This window comes from Cryptomeria japonica, chromosome 5, assembly GCF_030272615.1.
Source record: "Cryptomeria japonica chromosome 5, Sugi_1.0, whole genome shotgun sequence".
Classification (NCBI taxonomy): domain Eukaryota; kingdom Viridiplantae; phylum Streptophyta; class Pinopsida; order Cupressales; family Cupressaceae; genus Cryptomeria; species Cryptomeria japonica.
This window is the reverse complement of record NC_081409.1, coordinates 554348358-554363186: the sequence shown is the minus strand read 5'-3', so window position 1 is coordinate 554363186 and position 14829 is coordinate 554348358. Positions and strand designations below refer to the sequence as shown.

Here is a 14829-nt window from a genome sequence, read left to right as displayed (position 1 = left end):
ACTTTACAATTCATTAAAGAGATTTCTGAATTCAAGAAATATTGCTAATCTAAGGTTAGGCGGCTAAGCCAGCCTCTTCCACTTATGCAGTGGGACAACAGAAAGCCAAAATGTTGCTGTTAGTACCAAAGAAGCAAACATTTGCAAAAAATGGCAGAAATCGGTCAACCCCGGTCAACGATTTTTCGTTGAAATCGCCAAAAAAATAGTAGTTAAAACCCGATTTGCTAGGAAAACCTAAAACGCTCAAAACCCGAAAAAAATGCTGCGAAAGTTTTGAAGATGAGGTCGCTTGCATGGGTTAAAACTTAAAACGCATTCCAACAACAAAAAGCAGATCAAGTTGAATGTGAGGGCACACCAGTGAGCAACACCGCAAGGGGAAGACACGAGAGGGAATTGACTGAATCCGCGACTCGACGGGAATGAGTGCGAGTGAATGGCTCCAATCCAGCTACCCTCAATTCCATCGGATACGAACCATTCAATGGGTTGGGAATGAACAGATGGGCGAATTCCTCCCCAGCCGACGGAAACAGGCGAAATTATTGAAATTTTTTCTGAATGTTTATACGTGAATGCATTTTTTTGAATGTATAGATTTTTTTATTTTTCCTAATTTTCTCAAAAATTTTGTTCGATCATAATAAGTTATTTATTATATTATAATTATTTAATAATTTAAGAAATTTTTAATATAAAGTTTAATTTTTTAATATAGATTATTTAGTTTCAGTAATTTCTTTAATATATTGTAATTTTTTAAATTGTAATATATTTAACATGTCTTACTGATTTAAATTTATTTATAATTTATTTTATTATAATTATTTAATAATTTAAAAAAATAGTAAATTAATTTTTTTAATATAAATTATTTAAAATCAGTAATTTCTTTAATATATTGTTATTTATTAAATCGCAATATATTTTAAAATAGATTACTGATTTTAATATATCTTGCAATATTAAATAAATTTACAATAATATAAAATAAGTTACATTATATTACAATAATTTATCTTAAAATATTAAATCAGTAATTTAATCTTTTAAGATTAAATATTACAATAATATTACTGTAATATGCTGTAATTTATTTTATATTATTGTAATATCACTGTGATATACTGCAATTTATTAAATATTATTGTAATATTAAATATTACAGTAATTTATTTAATATTACTGATTAAATTAGCAATTTCAGTAATATTAGAGTAATATGTCTTAATATATATGTGTGGGGGAGAGAGAATTAAGTTGATTTGAAATGGATAAGTAAATACTAAATATAAATAGAGAAATACTATATAATTAAATTTAAAATATTTGTATGAATTTAATATTATTGTACATGAATATAAACAATGAAAATCTATTTTCTACAATTCATATGTTGAAGTCTCTATTTTATTTGGTTACAATATCTCTATGCTATGGAAATGCCCTTAAAAATATTAAAAAAAAAGTATTTTTTCGCTCTTTTTCTGTAATTTTTTACATTTTTTAAATATCCGATTTTTTGCCGATTTTTTCAAAAAATCTTATACTTTTATTTTGCCGATTAATTCCCCAAACGATTAGTCCTACTATGGTTAGTACTACTAACCAGCATTACAATGAATATAGAATTTGATAACCAAGTGCTGATTAAGAATTGACAGCTACAACAAAACCTCCAAACAATCATCTAACAACCTAATCTATTCTCACTCTCAAAATCTCACCCAAAATCCAACTTTCGAAAATATGATATATATGACAGCAGGCTGGAAATGCATAACCAGCAACACCAATCCACACCAAAATGCTCCTAACTCACTCAAAACTCACTCAAATCACCCCACAACACTCCCAAACTGACAATATGCACTAAGCAACCAAGTACCAACTAAAAGACAACATCAACATGACATCAAACCAACAACACGCTTCCCAATGTGCACCCCAAAGAAGTACGTCTAAGCTGAAAGGTACGATTTGCATTGTAAAATTGAAGACTCAAACTAGGGGCTGATAACTTACAAATTTTTTGCCAAAAGCATAGAAACATTTGAGCCAATACCGAGAAGCAGCAGGAGCCCGCACAGAGACTTAGGAGTGAAAATATGCTTCAGCCATGACACCATCCAGCAACCAGGAAACACACAAAAACTCACACAAAACAGAAAACCAACTAATGCAAACCATTTTCAATATGCTCTATCTATTCCTCTGAGTGAGAAATAGTCTCTCCACAGCTAGGTGCTATATCTCAAGCCCGAAATTGACTTAGGCTAGGAAGCTCACAACTTCGAAGCACCAATCTAGCACCATTCCGGCAGCACTTCGTTATACAAATTTTCATGGATGCAAAAATGAGAGCCCAAGTCACTTATTTATAACTTTTGCCCAGCCAAATTCAAATGCAAATGCTCACCAAATTCGCCCAGATCACATGTCATTTCATCCCACTCACATTTGGCAAAATATTTCATTTCATTTCTTTCAAGTATATGGCACCCAAGATGAAAGTCCTCTACCTAGGCTCCAAGTTCGAACTTTTCCCTTGGTCCACACTTTGCAATATAAAAAAACATTATAACTTAAGCACTTTTTCATCTGCATCGCCTGACTTAGGAGACTTAATAATTTTTTTTTAAATAAAAAGTATTTCCCCTTTCCTAAGTCGTTCAACTATAATAATTAAATATTAAACCTTAGAAAATCACTTGCAGATCAAATACTGATCAATACCAAATTGAACTATGAATTTGAAGTGTTGAAAACCGTTAAACTGACTGGGTTGGAGTTCTGCACTGAACTGCTATACACAAAACTGCCTGAAAGACACTAAAAATAGTAAGTCCTGAAAATAACTCCAAAAAGACCGTTCTTCGAACCCTATAGCTCAGCATGGAAAGCCCAAAAAAACCCAATAATCATGATAACTAGCATCATCTTACTAAAAATAGTAAGTTATGCAAACTCCTCTAAACTATTTGCATGTCATATCACTGCAAAGCTTACAAAAAACCCAGAAGGAAGCCTCGATTCATTCTGCCAAACTCCAACCAGACCATCCTTGAAAATTGTGAGGAATCTTCCTAGAAAATAGGAAACCCTAATTTCTGCTTCTAGTTAGCCTACGGGTCTCCGGAATAGGCTAATGGTTCACTGAACTTCTCCTCACTGAGAAAGGGACATTACATTAGGGGAGATAGGTTCATTCACAAGGTGGACATAGAAGATTATTGGGCCAACTTGATGGACGAGCAAGCAGTGAAAAGAAGAATGTGGTCCAGAATGTCCGTGGATTTCATGAGGAAGTGTGGACTTTTCCTCATTCCTGATCAGATATTAGATGACAAGGATCATACACATCCACAATATGAGAATGAAATGAAGAAGGCTATTCTATTGCCTAATTGGTCAAAACAAGAAGTGACAGATTTGAATGTATTGATGAGCGTAGTCTTGAGTTTCTCCTGAGGATGGGTAGATAGTCAGATGAACAAGTTAGTTGACATGGGTGTTATCTTTACTTATGAAAAGATGAAACAGGTGGAATCCGCTTCCGAAGATGATCAAAGAACTATCAGCAACATAAGGATTCATGTAGATGAGGAGAGTCAAGCTCCTAAACGAAGGAAGAACACACCAGGGGAAGTCAAGGCTAGAGGGAAGAAGATTGAGGAGGTTAAAAAGAAGCAAAATATTATCATTCCTTCACCTCCCCTCAGTGTCTCATCAATCAAGGAAGTTGAAGTGCTAGAATAGAACAAAGAGGTTGAACAATGTTCCAACACAGTGATATTACCAGAGAATGTTTAGGATTTATATGCCATAGCTACATTTGCTCCACCTAATGAAGATGATGATCAGCCGGGATCCCCTATTGTCCTTTTGGAGGTTAGTTTGGGAAAGAATGTATATGATTTGACTAGGGATAATTTGATGATGATGATAATGTTATCTCGGTGTTGAGAGAGCTTGATCGAGAGATGTGTCTTGATTATTGTATGGAGATGGCTGCTATTCCCGATTCGCTGATGAAGAGTATGGAGAAAAGTAAGAAAATGGTAGAGGCATAGCCTATTGATGACATGGATGACTACATAGATAGAAACAAGAAGGAAAAAGAACCAAAGAAGGCTGAGATTTTGTCACATATAGCTAGAGATGAGACAAGAATGCGGATTGTGCAGGTGGTTGTTCCTATTGGAGATGTGATGAAGGATGTTGCTACTCCCATGGATTATTAGATTACTTCAGTTGCCCTTGGTCGTACTACAAAAGAACAAAAATTCAAAGAAGTTGGTGATACTCTCAAGGCAATCGATGCAAGTTTGGACAGGGAGATTGAAAAGAAAGAGAAGTATGAAGAAGAGAATATCAGACTTAAAGAGTACATTGTAGGGATAAGGTGTGAGAATCCCACCCTTATTTCCCCTATTGCAATTGATCGTGGACTACATACACATTATGAGGCAGTGAGAGATACACTCTCGAAAGTGGAGAAATGGATTAAAGATATGAAAAGACAAGCGGATGATTTCCTTACGTACTTTGTTTAGGCTTTTGACAGGACAACAGGGCTCATATTTACGATACAGTATTTGGAGGGAGTTTGGGAGGAATTGTGACCTATTCAGGAGAAGACTATTCCACGCCTCAGAGCCTTGAAGAGAATTCCTATGTCCACATTGATCAGGGAGAATATTGTGCATAACGGAGATAGATACGATTTCCATGGCTGCTATTGTTCATTAGCCATGAAGAAATCAACTTATGAGCATGCACAAAAGGATGACTCAATCGAAGATCCTTGCCTCAATTGAGGAATTATTGGGAGTTGATGTCAGTGAAGCCAGTGGTTTACACATAGCAGAATTGATAGACAAGATGAAGTTCATGTACTTCAATTTGTTGTACTCTTTGAAGAAGAGTCAGGTGGATGACTTAGTGTCTTTGTTGATTCATGTTCACAATTTGCAAAAGTTCATGTCAGATTGGGAGAACACCTTGGATGCTTGCTCGGATGCGTTGGACATGATTGATTTACAACAGGATACTTTATCTAGCATTTCCATGGAGGAATTAGATTCTGTATTGGCTAGATTCTTGGATTATGTTGTGAGAGAAAGAGATGCAAGGTGGAATCTTCTAGAAGATTCTCTATTTGATGACTAGGTGTTTTTCTATTGGGCCATATGTTGGTGGCTCCATTTTTGATGTAAACCCTAATTAGGGCAACTCTAGGGCTGTGTTGGCATGATCTTGGCCCTTGATTTTGATTTATTCTTGGCCATCCATTTTGTATGAGACTATATATACCTCATTGCCTCTCATTTGTAAGAGCGATTTTTGAGAATTGTTGGTAGATGCTGCAAATTTGAATATAAATCATTGTTCGACTTGATGGTGATTTTGTTTAAGTGTTGTTTTGCATTCAAGGTTCTCAATCCCTCCAAGTTAGATTAGAATTCTAGATTAGAATTTGCTTTCAATGTTTGTTAGATTGAATTGAAAGAATTTGTTGAATGTATTTGTGCGGAATCCATTTATCCATACCACTAGCCTCTTGTTGATTGTAAGCGTGCCGTGCGTGGTCAACTGGAAATTTATGCAAGCTTAACTTTGATTATTATATGTCCATTGTTATGCGTCAACTTGCATGGTATCAGTGTCTGATGGTAATAATTTGAAAATCTATGAAATACACCTTAGATGATTGCACTAAGCTCGTGTCAAAATCTGTTCGACTTGATGGTGAGACCTTGCCTAGTTTGTGTAAATGTTTTTTTTTTCAAATTCCAATTCAATGATCAAGGTATATATATATATATAATGTTGTTGTATTTCAATGTAAATGTTTATCACAATATAATTGTTCTGGTGATTAATTATATTCTGTGTATTGCAGGTGGAGATAGAGCATTAATAATTTCGATGTCTTCTCCATTTATCATTGATCGTTATATATTAAAAAAAATAGGGACGATCAAGTGACACCTTGATCAGAGATGTCTATTAGACATGGCCGATCAAGATGCCACTTGATTGTGCCTTTTTCATTTGCAATATGTAACCAATCTAATGCCGATATTAATCGGTGTCAATGCGTAACAATGAAGTCCGATAACTAATCGGTGGCATTAACAATGAAGCCCGATAACTAATTAGTGGCATTAACAATGAAGCCCGATAACAATCGGGATAGCAAGGTTACTGTTTATTGTTAGATTGCAATGTTTATATATTAACACAGATCGTGAAATACGATTGTAGCATGATCGTAAATTTAACATCAGTTTGTATGATTATAATCGGTAAAACCGATAATGCACCATATATATAAGGAGAGCAATTATAATAGTAATATCAGATGATAGAACAAAGGAATAATAAGTGAAGTCTATTATAGTCTATCGATGAGATAGATGATTGAATGAGAGACTTCATTTATCTCTCATTCAATCATTTATCTTACCGAAGCTATCATGTATCAACACTCTCTCTTAGCTCGGGAAGATGAATGACAAACAACATATCTAGCATCACATTTCTCATGTTGATCAATATTCCTTATGTAGTTTTATAATCTCACTCTCCACAAGATCATATCACCTAAAACACGTGACATGAAGTATCACCTAAACACGTGATACAAGAAGTCATATCACCTAAGCACGTGACATGAAGTATCACCTAAACACGTGATACAAGAAGTTCACCACATTAACTTGTGATGACAAGATATCACCTAAGCACGTGATATCAGTATTGCAAAGCAAGCAATACTAAGGATAAATGCATGAGAATAATTAAATCCTCACTTTATCCAAATTGTGGTATGTGCACTGACATTTTCAAATGTCTTTACCACAATATAATCATGGCACATCCATGACATACCAGGAATCACACATGATATCTGGTTTGATCATTATAAGATCGTCACCTTATAATGTCTTCATACAAGTGTTTATTATCTGAGAGATCGTCACCTCTTAGAAATGTACACAGGGGTTGGAGCCCATAAAAGTCATAGCACGACAAAGAAGCTTACACATTAAACATCGTATTAATATATAAGTACAGATTACAAAGCAAATTACCTTTCAATCATACCAAGACCTTTTTTGAAGTGCTCAACCTTCACTCTGGAAAGTGGTTTGGTAAGAATATCTGCTGTCTGATCTCCTGTACAAATGTAATCCAACTGGATCACATTCCTGTCTACCATATCTCGCACATAATGGTAAGGAATCTCAATATGCTTGGATCTGTCATGAAACATCGGATTCACTGAAAGTTTTATGCAACTCTGGTTGTCACAATGAATAACTATAGGTTTCATTGGTTCACTGAATAATCCCACAAGCAACTTCCTAAGCCATATTGCCTCCCGAGTAGCCATAGAAGCTGCAATGTATTCGGCCTCAGTGGAACTCTGTGCTACTGATTACTGCTTTTTGCTGATCTAGGATATCATGGCTGAACCTAAACCGAAACAACATCTTGAGGTGCTTTTCCTGTCAGTTACACTTCCAGCCCAATCTGAATCTGTGTAAATTCAGATCAACTCTCTCATACTTGAGACGAAGCTTTAGAGTACCTTGTAGGTATCTCTTGATATGTTTTACTGCTACCAGGTGTATCTCCTTTGGATCACACATAAACTGACTTAAAGCATTAACTGCATAACAAATATCTGGTCTCGTATTTACCAGATACATTAGGGACCCAATCATTTGCCTGTATAGAGTAGGATCTGTGGGTTGTGATTCTGCTGCTGCTTCCTTATGTTTATGAAGGTTTGTTTCCATCGGAGAAGTCATAGGTCTGCAGTTCAACATTCCAAATCTCTTCAAAATGTCCAAGGTATACTTACCCTGGTTTAGCATAATGCCATCAGAATTCTGCCATACTTCCACTCCTAGGAAGTAATGAAGGAGTCCCAAGTCCTTCATGTCAAATTCTTTAGCAAGGTCTTTCTTGCACTGATCTGTGAGGTGATCTTCTCCTGTGATTAGCAAATCATCAACATATAGAATCAATATCAGCATATCACCTTTGTCTTGCTTATAGTAGAGATTTGGATCTGCATCATTCTTTGAGAAGCCTAGCCCTGTGAGATAAGTGTCAATTCTTTCATACCAGACCCTGGGAGCCTGTTTAAGCCCATAAAGAGCTTTTTTGAGTCTACACACATGAGACTCTGCATCATGATTCTCAAACCCTTCAGGTTGCTCTAGATATACTACTTCTGCAATCTTTCCATTAAGGAATGCTGTCTTTACATTGATCTGATGTACTTTCCATCCCTTTGCTGCTGCAATGGCTAAGACTGCTCTTACTGAGGTGTATCTGGCTATAGGTGCAAAGGTTTCTTCATAATCAATTCCTTCCTTTTGTGAGAACCCTCTGGCCACAAATCTGACCTTGTGTTTCTCAATGCTGCCATCTGCAACATGTTTGATCTTGAAAAACCATTTGGAGGAAACCACAGATTTTCTAGCTGGCCTAGGAACAATCTCCCAAACATCATTTTTCATAATGGACTGATATTCCTCAGACATGGCATTCTTCCATACTTGATGTTTAAGTGCATCTGATACATTGGTAGGTTCAACTTTTGAAATATCATTCATGAGGGCAACATAGCTGGTGAATTTATTAGGCCTTTTGCTTTCTCTGAAGGTTCTTGAAGGGGCAACATACTTCTGAGCTTCTTCTACAGTTTTGGTGGCCCATAGTGGTCTTTTCTTGAGATTTTCTCTAGGTGGGTTTTGAATCTCACCTTCATTTTCCTCAAGATTCTCCCTCTGAAGCTTAGGGGTAGGATCTTCATCTATGCTAGGGGCAGGAACATGGACTTCAAGTTCCATGGAACTTTGGGCTCTTTTGAAGGCTAAGTCTTTTTCAAAAATTACATCCCTACTAAGTTCAACATGCCTTTGACCAGGTGTATAGATTCTGTAAGCCTTGGAGGTTTCACTATACCCAACAAGTATTCCCCCTTTTCCAGAAGGCTCTAGTTTTGACCTTTTCTCTTTAGGTACATGAATATAAACAGGGCACCCAAATATCCTTAAGATGGTTGATATCTGGCTTTGTTTTAGTAAAAACTTCCTCAAGGGTTTTGTCTTCAATATGAGAGCGAGGACATCTATTTTGTATATACACGGCAGTGCTCGTGGCTTCTGCCCAAAGTTTGGTATTTAGGTTTTGATCAAGGAGCATAGCTTTGGCAACTTCTACAATTGTCCTATTTTTCCTCTCAGCTACCCCATTTTGTTGAGGATTATAAGGTATAGTAAGCTCCCTCTTAATCCCAACATTTTTACAAAATCCTTAAACAGATATGAGGTGTATTCTCCCCCATTGTCAGTTCTTAAGGTTTTAACTTTATTTCCTGAGGAGTTTTCTGTTAGTGATTTAAATTCTTTGAACCTATTAAGGATCTCTTTTGATTCTTTACATTTCAGAAAGTAGATCCAAGTCTTTCTAGAGTAGTCATCCACAAATATTACATAATACAAAAATCCTCCTAAAGACGATATAGACATAGGTCTACATACATCAGAGTGGACTAATTTTAAAACATTACTTGTTTTCCTAGTACTATTTTGAAAAGAACCCTTGGTATTTTTACCTAGGGCACATCCCTTGCATGCTACTGAATGATACTGCTTTAACTTGGGTAAACCTGTGACAAGGTTTTCCATAGATGATAAAGCTCTGAAATTCAGGTGCCCTAGTCTTCTATGCCAAACTTCATTAGCATCTGCAACTTCATGGATTAGGGCTAGGTTGGGCTCTGTGCACAGCTCATACAAGTAGCCTTGTCTTTGACCAATGGTTTTGGCTTTCTTAATGGACGAATTCTTTGGCCAAGCCAATACTTTGTTGTCCATGAAGGTCACCCTATACCCATTATCCTCTAGTGCTGAGATGGATTCCTCTTGATGCCTGAGACATATAGTACTCCTATAAGCTGTAATGATAAGCCCGACTTCAGTCTGATGGTGCAGGTTCCAATTCCTCTGACTGGATGTTCAGAGTCATCTCCGATTGTCACTTCCTCATCAGTCTCCTCTATCATGGAGTCTAACACTTCTCTAAACCCTATAATATGTCTGGATGAGCCACTGTTGATCAACCATGAGTTAGCTTTGTTTGATGCTTGGTTTGAAAGTGCTGAGTAGAGTACATATTTCTCGGAGTCATCTTCTCACTTTGATTTTCCAGCTTTGGCAAATGTAGCTTGTTGTTTAGCTCTTTCAGGACATTTAGCAACATAGTGCCCGAACTTGTCACACCTGTAACATTGAATATGGGAGAGATCCTTCTTGGAGGTATTCTTGCCTTGACGACCTTTCCTCTTCTTAAATTGTTTCTTCTTGCTTTTCTTATTGGAGTTCGTATTTAGGACTTGGAGATCTTCATCTATATTCTTTTGTTTGATCCCTTTCTTATTTAACCTTGACTCTTGTTGAAGACAATCTGCTCTTAGCCTCTCAAATTTTGGATATTTAGCCCTTGCACTGATACCTTGGACAAACGTTTCCCATATACTAGGCAACCCATCTAGGGCAATGAGTGTTAACTCTTTGCTTTGGATCTCATATCCAAGTGTTGCTAGTTCATCCCTTAGGGCTGATATCCGCATAAAGTAGGCATTGATTGATTCCCCTTTGATCATACTTATATGATTTATTTCTCTTTTTAAGGCCAAGGTTCTATTTGCATTGGATATCTCAAATGCATTTTCAAGTGCTTTGAACATATAGTAGGCCGTCTCATGTTTCTTTATGATAGGCATAATATTATTCCTCACCCCATCAACTATGATTTTTATGGCCTTTTCATTGCCTTCGATCCATGTCGTTTTGTCAGGTTCATTCTCAGGTTCTTTAGATTCAGCTTTTACAAATGATTCAACTTTATTCTCTCTTAGAATCATCTTAATTCTGAACTTTCATGTTGAGAAATTGTCACCTCCTTCGAGGCTATCCTCAAATATGATAGTGCTGGCCATTTGGAGAAATGCGATGCTAGATATATTCTTGACTTGAATTTTTCACAAGTTTGAAAGCCGCAGGTTCGATCTACCAGCGCTCTGATACCATGTAAATGTTTTTTTTTCCAAATTCCAATTCAATGATCAAGGTATATATATAATGTTGTTGTATTTCAATGTAAATGTTTATCACAATATAATTGTTCTGGTGATTAATTATATTCTGTGTATTGCAGGTGGAGATAGAGCATTAATAATTTTGATGTCTTCTCCATTTATCATTGATCGGTATATATATAAAAAAATACGGACGATCAAGTGACACCTTGATCGGACATGTCTATTAGACATGGCCGATCAAGATGCTACTTGATCGTGCCTTTTTCATTTGCAATACGTAACCAATCTAATGCCGATATTAATCGGTGTCAATGCGTAACAATGAAGTCCGATAACTAATCGGTGGCATTAACAATGAAGCCCGATAACAATCGGGATATCAAGGTTACTGTTTATTGTTAGATTGCAATGTTTATATATTAACACAGATCGTGAAATACGATCGTAGCATGATCGTAAATTTAACATCAGTTTGTATGATTATAATCGGTAAAACCGATAATGCACCATATATATAAGGAGAGCAATTATAATAGTAATATCAGATGATAGAACAAAGGAATAATAAGTGAAGTCTATTATAGTCTATCGATGAGATAGATGATTGAATGAGAGACTTCATTTATCTCTCATTCAATCATTTATCTTACCGAAGCTATCATGTATCAACAGTTTGATTCCACTAAATTTGTTCATCACTTCTTGCATTCTAGGTTTTAGAATAGAATTCCTGAACCCTATTCCCTTTTGCCTTTTTTTTTAAAGTCTTGTTAGAATTAAGTCCAGAGCTCCATTTCAAAATCCTAAGTTATCAGCACACCCATTCCATACTCATGATAAGCAAAGTTGATTCGAACAATTGTGTAAGTCCCCAAGTGAAAACAACAATTCACATCGACCATTGAGTTACCCACTCGTCAAGACCTGGCTGTAGAAACCTTGGAATCATTTTAGTTGATCTTACCCTTGGCATCTGAGGTGATTTTGTTCAAGAGAGGGTAAAGTACTTTGGTATTTTATTCTGATGCTTGCATGTGCATAAAACACACATCAACAATGCCTTTGCCTTAGAGCTTGGTTTTGTAATAAGTAATGCAGATCATTGTGATTAAGTTAAATTGTTTGATAATCAATTGGTAATCATTGTGGTTAATTTAAATTGGTTGATGATCATTTGTTAATCATTGTCTTATATGTTGACAACATGTTATTCATTAAAATCAAGAAGGGGATGGTTAGGGAACTTAAAAATTAGCTTTTAGATGCTTTGACATGAAGGATTTAGGGGCTACAAAATATGTTTTGGATATGGAATTTAATGATCAAGCTAATAGAAAGCTTTGGCTCAATCAAATAAAGTATGCTAGGATTGTGAGCTAATGACTATTCCTTTACTTGGTGTCATTAGGCTTTCTTTGGAACAATGCCCTAAATTTGATGATTATTTTGAAGAGATGTATAATATCTCTTATGCTAGCATTGTAAGAAGCTTGGTGTATGGTATAGTTTGTACTATATCAAATATTGCCAAGTATTAAGAGTTCTTGGTAGGTTTGTGTCCAACATTGGTAGGGAGCATTAGGCCTATTTGAAAAGGGTGTTTAGGTATTTGTGTGGAACATTTGATTATTACCTTTGGTAGCATGGGATTGATGATGATAGTGAGTTATTGGACATACATGACTTTGTTGATGTAGATTGGGTTGGATGGCAATAGGTCAACTAGTGGTTATGTATTCCCTTTGTTTGAAAGTGTTGTTACATGGACGAGTAAGAGGCATCCCATAGTTGCTCCTTCCACTATAGAAGCAATTTACATGGTTGTGAGACATGTTTGTAAGGAAGCAATGCTGTTAGACAGATTTTGTTTAGGTATTGTCTTTGAGTGCAAGAAAATTAGAACCAGTTGCAACAACCAAATTGTCTATTTGACAAAAAATTTGATGTAAAATACTCATATTGTTGGTGAGGTGGTTGAGGATGAGTGAGTCCAAATATAGAAGGTTGCTACATTGAAGAATGTTGTAGATTCTCTTACTAAGCCATTGAGCACAAATAAGTTATTTTGGTACAGGGAGGGGATGGGCCTTTCACTGCGTAGTACTACATTTTGTTTTCCTCTTATTTCTTGGCAATGTAAATTTTAAATGGGAGAATGGTAGGATTGGGTTTTGTAATTTAAATGTTCATAGGTAGTCATCTAATTTTTGTAGATGGTCAATAATTAATGTATCTTATAGAATCATGGAGTGGGAAAAATGGGAGACCCAATTTGAGGGTGGGGACATGATTATTTATTTATTATTCTCTAGTGATTTGGAAAATATTGTTGCAAGTGGACATTGAATAGGGAGTTTTATTGAAAAGATCAAACTTTAGAGATAGTGGAGCATCTTCCTTATATAGTCGGTGATGTGTAATAAGTGCTTCATGGGAGAGTTCTTGGGACTTATACTTGCCCATTATAGTCTTTTTGGTCAAGGATGCTTGTGTGGGGAGTGACTTTCTATTTTGGAGGTCACTCTCATGCAGTGTGTTGTGGGAACTTGTATTTTGGGACCATGGTATTTGTTTCATAGTGGCTTTCTAGGCCTCCTTAAGTCTATATATTGAGGGCTTGGCATGGACGTTGCATTATGTAGGTTACAGTTACAAGGTTATTGTTTTGGAATGTTATTGGACTAAAGGGAGAAGTTGATGCATTGGTGTACTCTATTCTTTGAATTAGTACAGACTTGTGCTCTCTTTGTGCTGGGCATTTTTACCCAATAGGGTTTTGCCCATGTATATTGGCGTTGTTGTGGTTCGCATATTTTCACTGTCGCTTCTGTTATTCCATTTTATAATTTATCACTATGTTCTTAATCATATATGATTGCTAAGGTTAATGTTTCCATTGTGTTGTTTACCTGGTTTCTGAACATTATTTAACCAATCCAGATCACTTTGTATGGCAGCTTCAAGTTGAACTATGGTGTCTAAGACTCGCTATTTTTTATAGCATATAATTTCATAGTCTGCTTCATCCTTTTGGAAATATGGTTTGATTGAGATCTAATAAATTACACTTGAATTTCGTCACTAGTCAATAATTTTTTTTTATTTATAGCACTTATGATTCTACTTTATTCATTTTTTGATCTCTTTTGGTGATTAAATTTTTAATTTATTGAAATTGAGATTTTTTGTGTTTAGAAGTTTGACTTCTCATTTGTCTATTGTCTTGTTGTACAAGTGCATAGAATCACATCATATTCACAAGTAATAATTATAGTATAGTTTGGCATCTTGGATGCTTGAGATATTAGTTTTATTCCTTCGCATCAAGAAAGGAATGATAGTGTTGATCTTGTTGATTCAAAGCTCTCAATGGCTCTGGAAAAGCTATACATTGCCTTCTAGGTAATATTGGAATTAGTTTTGAGAAAATAATCTATAAAGCCTTTGCTTCTTTTTTAGAAGTTGCATTTTCTTTTTGACAAGTTCTTGAAATTGTATTTTATCTTTATGAGGTCATTCTATTCTTCCATTTTTACTTGCTGATGAATGATTTGGTTTATTTGTTTGGACAATCAGGGTTCAAATCTTGACAGCAATGCAAAAATGTGGCGTTTGGTAGCAGATTTGATGAATGATCTGGGTATTTAGTTTTATTTATTCTTTTTTAGAATATAATGTTGCTTATTACTAAAGGCTTT

The 14829-nt window shown here is 35.6% G+C and overlaps 1 protein-coding gene across 1 annotated transcript in view; it reads left to right on the top strand.

Moving 5' to 3' along the window:
- Nucleotides 1–14829, top strand: part of LOC131063558 (protein root UVB sensitive 3) — a 133970-nt gene that overhangs the window by 49033 nt on the left and 70108 nt on the right. Inside the window, exon 7 of the mRNA XM_057997415.2 lies at nucleotides 14708–14771. Coding sequence (XP_057853398.2) covers nucleotides 14708–14771 — 64 coding nt within the window. The remainder of the gene's footprint in view (nucleotides 1–14707; nucleotides 14772–14829) is intronic.